Here is a 7,361-nt window from a genome sequence, read left to right on the forward strand (position 1 = left end):
ATAATGGATTCATTTTGTACCTTACATTACTCTTGTTATTACTATCTTAGCAACAAATAACTATCAAGGAAAGATCTATGAAAACGAAACAGATTTCATTGGGTATGGATTTTGAAGTCACTTTCACATCTAAATTTGAAGAACCAACCACAAAATATAATCACTCTTTAAATTTCTTTCTATCTATTATATTCAATATAATCTTGAATTATTGTTTGTCTAATCAATAATCATATATAATCTTACTTATTTACAATGACATTTAAACGAAAAAAGAAAAATAAAGTATCGGTAAAATTAGTTTGAGTAATGACTTTCTGGAACAAAATGAATATCGATATGAAACTTTAGGTAAAAAAGTTAACCATAATAAATGTGTTACCAAAGAATCCTAGCTTTATCTCATGATAAATAAATGGTAACTTACACTTGGGGTCATACATACCAAGGATTGCTAATCCTTTCATCTAAGTTTCTTACAAATTGAGATCATCTTAACCAAAATCTCCCTTTTTTTTTTCTTTTTTGTCCTACCTTGCTAAGATCACAAGAACCTAAACATTTGAGTACAAACTTGAGCTATATACAGCTACTACTCACTACCCTGAGCTCTCGCATGAGCTTCCAAGATTGGAAGTTATTTCATGCACCAAAACTCTTATTATGTTACTTGCTGATGATCTTGAAACATCTATGCACTCTTGTAGATCTGCATCACATGCTATCAAAACCCATTCATGATCATCATCAAGGTACTTGATATCAAAAGTACCTACTTCTAGTTTCAACCTTTTGGCAACTTCTTCTTTCAGTTCCACAATTCCACAATTCAAAGAAACCCTAAACCTTATGATATCTTCTCTATATGTTGCCTTAATAGTGACAGTCTTCATTTCTATTCTAGCTGCAAAAGGTGTCACTGTCTCCTTAAGGGGATCCATGCATTGCTTGGGAGCCAACCCAGAAAATGGAGGATTAGTCCGGCAAGGTTCCGGGGCCATGTCCTCCACAATTGCCTCAGCTACAGAAGGACATAGGTTTCTCAAGTCTTTGGAACTTCCGGCATCTTCTACCAGCATTCCTCCGAATGGCTCTTGAAGTTCTGTTGCCACCATATCAGGCATAGTGCAAGTCGTTGGGTAGCTCAGTGTATTATTCGGCGGCTGCATTGTTGCCTCTGGTGACCTTAGACCAACACATTGATCATTGTTTGATGTAATGAATATATCTTTTACGGGCGAGCTTTCGATAGGAGGGCTACCATGGCATGAACCATGAGAAGTAGGATTTGTGCTATCTGCACTAGAGCAACTCTTTGCTCTAGGCCCCTTTGTTTCCTTCCCTACCTCCCGAATAGAACCGCTTTTATCATTAACCATTTTCTCGAGACACTGTGCTCTGGCAATTCTGGTTGTTTCTAAAACTTTAGAGGCATCTAATTCATTTTCTCTTATCTGAGGTTCAGTTGGAGAGGCTTGCTGGCTGAACTTGTTTGGAGTAGAATGCTCAGGAAAGGGAAGAGGACTTGTGCTCAGAGGATTCAAAGCGAATGCTCCTTCGGCACCTTGGACTGATTCAATAACACGCTTGAGCTTGGACAGGGAACGGTTAACTTTGTTGATCTTTCGAGATGGCCAACGGGATATCCCATGCTGCCTGCAGATGCGCTTCATTGTAGTGGGGCAAACTGCAAAGCAAAAAGATCTATATTTATATTTATGTTTATATAACAAATTAACAAAAGGCCAGGTTATATTTCAGAGCATGAACATACCACCAAGGCTCTTTGCAGCATCCTTAAGACTCCCAGCAAAATAACGTTGCAGAACTTCAAGACTTATTGATTTCTCAGTTTTCCCACGTTTCCTCTCTGATGGCTTATTTGTGTTTTTGGTTTCTAAGGAGGGTATCTGATCACCAATACTCCCTCCATCATTGCAGCCCATCATTATTTTCTGCAACGACGGATCTTGTGCCAATTCCTCCCTCACGTTTGGTGAAGCATCCTGTCTAACTGGAATAGATTCAAACCTCAGATGAACTCCTTCAATTGTTGCTTCAATAGTTTCAACCAAAGCATTCTGTTCAAGTTCAACACCAGAAGCAATCTTAAGGCTCTGGAAATGTTGTTTCATTATTGTCAATATGGATCCCAACAAAGCCTTCTGTTCGTTAAAGTCTGTGATCCTAGGTGGCAGAAAAAACTCTAATACATAGTCATCATCTCCGGTGTGCGAGCTTCGCAAACAGATTGAAAAGGAGCTAGTTAACCCAAACATGAGAGCGTAATGAACTAAAGGGTAATCAATTTTGCAGAATCGGGTAATGTTCCTACAGAAGCTCATGCTATGTGAAGAAAAAGCCCTGCCAGCAACCCCTTGACCTTGCTGTAAGTGATGTTCGACACAGGCCTCTCGGAAACCCCATAAATGAGCATCTATGATATAGAATGCTATATCAGTTGTAGACATGCAAACTTTCCCCATGCAACTACCATCAAAACTTGAACAACTTTTCTTTAGGCCACCTCCATGGGCCAGAACACTCCGATGCCTACATGGAACCCATGTTTGCGCCAAAGGTAAATTGTGAGTTTCGCAAACCACTGTCAATATCTCCAAGATCTCTGCTAGCGCATTCTGGCGGCCTTCATTACAAATCTGATTTAAAAGCATTGCCAAGTTATATCTGTGAGAACAGAGGAGTAAGATATAGAAAAAACAGTAACAACTAGCTTTTGGAAAATGTTACATATGCATGAATGATGTTAAATTCACCTGAGTGTATTGGTGGCCTAAAATTTCTGAACTCTTCAAATTCACTGCCTGCAAGGAAAGGAAACTGACATCACATGACTGAGGAATCTAGATTCTAGAAGCATCTGTAATCACACAAATTTTCTAACATGCAATATGCAAGTATTATTTTAATATTTTGAGCTAAACAATTAGCCATGTCAAATTGCAAGGTTGAAATAAACCGAACCTCAAGGGCTCTGCAAATTTTGTCAACTTCAGGAGCATAGTTAATCTTCTGTGAAGTCATGATCAACTCCAACACACCTACACAAGACTGCATTGAAGGTTCAAAGACAGGCAAAGCCAAGGTACCGCGGACATTGTAATGTTGTGCATGATCTCTGCGAGGATACTCCTTAGTAGAATAATACTGAACATCAGGTGTCCATTCTGGTACTTTTTGCTGATAAACTCGACCAGGAAGTCCAAGACTTTCTTCTTTCTCTCCATCCGCCGAAAACACATACATCAGGGACACCGTTCGATACTGGTGGAGTCCATTACTATGTGGATCAAGAACAAATGGTTGACCTGAAGTTGTAAGCACAAACCTATTACCATTTCTAACAGGTGCCCAAACCTGCGCCAGAACATTCTGTTCTGTCAACTCTTTGTAGTATCGAAGCGCTTGTGTCATCCTTTCCTTTATTACACAATATCTATCCAAAATTTCCAATGGTGGCATAGCCACTATGGGTGGCAACAGTTTCTTGTCTTCATCATTAGCATTCTCCACTGGTTTTTCAGTTACTGAGTTTGAATCACCTGGATTTAGTAGATTCAGTTAGAAACAAATGCATCTGCCAGATGAAATTGGACTTTGTTGTGAAAACTTGACGGTTATGGTTTTAATACCTTTGACCTCAACATCATAAGATGTCTACAACTTCCAATCCAAATCCACATATTATGTCAAGAGAAAGAAACAGAGTTTTGTTTAGTTCTTGGGAAAAAAGATATCCCAGTATATATATATATATATAAAGTTGAAGAGAATCCCCGGTGTATATATTGTATGAAAGTATAAAATTTTATAAAAAGAATAAACTGTGGATCATAATACATTTTGAAATCAATAAAACCATCTTACAGTGAATAGGGTAATTTAAGAAAGTTGAAAGAAAAAGGGAAGCAAAAGCATACAAGAGAATATCTTGTGGAAATCAGAGAAAGCTGGAGCTGAAGCAAGAGTGTTGTTGTGCCTTTCATCTTCTGCATCAGAGAAGAGCCAAAGAGGAGAAGAAGGTTGTTCAGATGAGATTGGGAACAGAAAAGGTGACATGGGGTTATTGGAGACGAAGGACAAGTGATCCAAAGGCCACGAAGTTTCCAAGTCCAGATCGAAATCCATGGCGGAAGGAGGAGGAAGTTGAGGTGGTGATTGTTGTTGGTCCTCCTTTGACTTTAGAGAAGCAAAGTCTGTTTTATCTTCTTCAGATTCTGACATTGTTATGTTGCTCTGAATCTGAGAGTGCTATGTTGTGGAAAAGCAAGAAACTTTGTGCTTGTGCCGTGCGTGCAGTGTGACAAAGACTTCAACTTTGTGAAGACCAAGTTGTGCAGAGCAGAGCATAGAAGAGATGAATGGTGATGACGATGACGATGATGGTGGTAATGGCATAGAGAGTGTGATTCCATGTCAATTTTTTTCTACCTTCAATGCCTCTGCCACTTGCAAGTTACGACAAATTATTATTATTAAAATATTCAGTAAAACTTGAAGTATATTAAGAGGGTTAATAAACTTTTTAATACAAATTAAAATCATTTTTAATAGATTGATTCAATTTATTTATTATATTATTATTTATAAAGATTATTGCAACTATTTAATTCCATTAAAATTTGTCTAAGTTAAAAGAATGTTAACATATTTTATTACCATTAAAATATGTTTTTCATGTTATTTAAATGTTTATTAATAAAAGTAATAATTAATTAAAAGATTTTAATTATAAAAAGAATTTTTCTCTTTCGAAATAATAAAGTTAATTATTTTTCTTTTCTTCCTATTGTGGCTCCAACTACCCAAGGTTGTGCACTTGAACTTGTCTCTGTCTTCTTCTTTTTTTATTCAGTATTTTAATATCCATTCCCACTTTTTCATATTGGAGGAAGGAGGACTAAAAAGGGAAAGTAAAGCATTTTATTTAGAGGTTTTTTTATGTAGGATTGTTCAAGAAGATATGGTTGACCCAAACACCAAAAAAAAAAGGAACAATAATAACAATAAAAGGATAGATATGGAAAGAAAATGACAATTGTCTTATGTGGCTGTAAGCCTGTAACTGCTGAAGTACTTTACTTGTTTGTGTTGTGCTCTGCATTTTCCATCATCTGATTTAGAAAATAATTAATCAATACAAACAACAACAACAACAATAATAATAATAATAATAATAATAATAATAATAAATGGGTGGCACATAGTTGAAGGATTGTGAAGAAAATCTGCCGATAGTTTTGTTGCCACATTGATGTTCATATGTTCACATCTATCTGGTCCATTGCTAGCTGGCCACTGCTTCATATTCCATCAAAGATGCTTATTTTATTTTATTTCGTATATATTGTGAACTCAATCTCAGAGGCGAATATTTCCCGAATTTTTTAATCCATTCTCTCAATAATTCTTTTATTGAATTATTTTTTGAAGAAAAATATTGGATTACTCACGTGAATTGCAATCTCGGGAAAGATGGCACTCCAACCAATGACAACTGAACTGAACTCAACTAAAAAGATTTATGAAAATTAGAGTTACCATTAGCAGGTTATTTAACAAGAGTTATTAATATTCAATTTAACATCTTAGACCCGACCGAACAAAAAATTGGTGTATCTGAAATTAAAAGAAGGCACATTTTTATTTTTAATATTGAATTAATAATGATATTTTTTTAATTATGATTTAATGTGATATTTTTTTAAAATGTAAAATGATTTAATTTATGAAGTATAAATTAGAGTGTCTAATATTTTAAGAAATAAAAAAAATTAGACTGTCGAATTTTTAGATATAAAAATCAGATCGTCCAATTTTTGTATTCGAATCATCTGATTTTTGTATTTGAACTGTCTAATTTATATACTCTAAATTCTTTCGATTTGTGTATTTCTCGTCATTTTAAAAAATATTAAAAAAATTATCATATTAAAATATAATATTTATCCTACTTTGGTATCTAAATTTTTTAATCAAAAGAAGGCGTCACTCTTTGTACAAAAGCGACGAGGAGAAAAAGAAAATGGAATTGAAGTTGGTGAAACTTAGTTCTTAATTAAAAATTAAAACTTTAGTTGGCTTAATCCCACAGAAAGCAATAAGGTGCAATCATGAATTCATGATGCTTAATTTGCTGTCTATAATTACATAACAAATATAAGCATACACTTACTTAAATATTTTATTTGAATTTATAATAATATTTAAATTATATTCTAAACAATTAATTTATCACATTATTTCTATTATAAAATTGGATAAAAACTTATGTAATTCTAGAGTTAATTTGGTGCAACTTAATTTTTTTTGCAAACTTTAACAACTATAAATAAAATTAATTAAAGATGTAATCATTTCATACGTTAAAAACATGTATAATAAATTCATCATACCATTATATATAACTGAGAATAATTTATTTTTTAATTCCTGCAGAGCAATTGTCATGATAATATATTATACCTGCTTTACAAGTTACAACTTACTATATTTTCTTAAAATAGTGATTAAATAAGTGGGACTATTCAACCAAGAAAATTATATTAAAATGAAATGGTTGAAGGTCAAAGTGCAAATTGGATCACTTAATTGAGGAGGCACTTGTTTAATGAAGATGTAAGATACATGTTTGATTCGGAGTTGTCAAAGAAAGGGTTATTTTATACTTTTCTTTTTGCAGATTCAATGGTTGAGAAATAAATAAAGGAAGAAAACAGAGGGGAAGATTATTGAGATGTAATATACTGATATTATCTATTTGAGTAATATGTAAATACAAATAGAGAAGTGCTAGAAGTAATATATTTTGGAATTTCTAGCTATCAATTAATTATTATTAATATTTTTAATGGTGTGAAATTATATTTAATTTTGTGAGTCTAAATTTTTTCATAAAGATATTCTTATTGCGTTAATGGATCATTAGTGATAAAGAAAATATTAGGTATCTTCTAGAGCACATAAATATGCATATTAGGGATGGCAAAATTCCTCCGAGACACAGAAATTCTTACGGGAATTGCCTCGAATAGGGATCCGACTATGAGAAATTTTTTCCGTCCGTGGGGATGGGAATGGGGACAAAATTCTCCCGAGGCAAGCAGGGGGACCCGAGCGGGGATCCCCACCCCATCCCCACTAATTCCCGAAATTCATAAATTTACTGAATTATCTTTAATAGTTTATTTCTCATATATGTTTTTTAGTCATTTCACACACACACATCTACTTATCTATCTACTTAATATACTAAAACTGGGAGAAAGGTGATGTGTCAATCTCTTATGAGTCTGTTTTCCCTCCAAAATGAATGAAATTTTCCATCTATTCTAAATTAT

The 7,361-nt window shown here is 34.0% G+C and overlaps 1 protein-coding gene across 2 annotated transcripts; it reads right to left on the reverse strand.

Moving 5' to 3' along the window:
• Positions 1–376: 376 nt before the first annotated feature.
• LOC107467021 (protein NLP7) lies at positions 377–4,455 on the reverse strand. 2 transcript variants are annotated; one of them, XM_016086026.3, is made up of 5 exons: positions 3,942–4,455; positions 2,986–3,563; positions 2,778–2,825; positions 1,775–2,660; positions 377–1,687 (listed from the first exon to the last, which is right to left on the reverse strand). In XM_016086026.3, the coding sequence occupies exons 1-5, from the start codon at positions 4,243–4,245 to the stop codon at positions 600–602; spliced, it is 2,904 nt and encodes a 967-aa protein (XP_015941512.1). In that variant the 5' UTR covers positions 4,246–4,455; the 3' UTR covers positions 377–599. The 2 variants fall into 2 exon arrangements, with proteins under 2 accessions (XP_015941512.1, XP_052109901.1); XM_052253941.1 differs by lacking the exon at positions 3,942–4,455 and adding an exon at positions 3,654–3,777.
• Between the last annotated feature and the right edge of the window lie 2,906 nt (positions 4,456–7,361).

This window comes from Arachis duranensis, chromosome 9, assembly GCF_000817695.3.
Source record: "Arachis duranensis cultivar V14167 chromosome 9, aradu.V14167.gnm2.J7QH, whole genome shotgun sequence".
Lineage (NCBI taxonomy): Eukaryota > Viridiplantae > Streptophyta > Magnoliopsida > Fabales > Fabaceae > Arachis > Arachis duranensis.

Bases quoted from the DNA above. Each gene is read 5' to 3' on its own strand.
- LOC107467021 (XM_016086026.3), bottom strand. From the start codon at position 4,245: ATGTCAGAATCTGAAGAAGATAAAACAGACTTTGCTTCTCTAAAGTCA. The intron at 2,826-2,985 runs GTTCGGTTTATT...CTTTCCTTGCAG, and splicing joins AAATTTGCAGAGCCCTTGAG to GCAGTGAATTTGAAGAGTTC. The intron at 1,688-1,774 runs GTATGTTCATGC...TTTGCTTTGCAG, and splicing joins TGCTGCAAAGAGCCTTGGTG to TTTGCCCCACTACAATGAAG.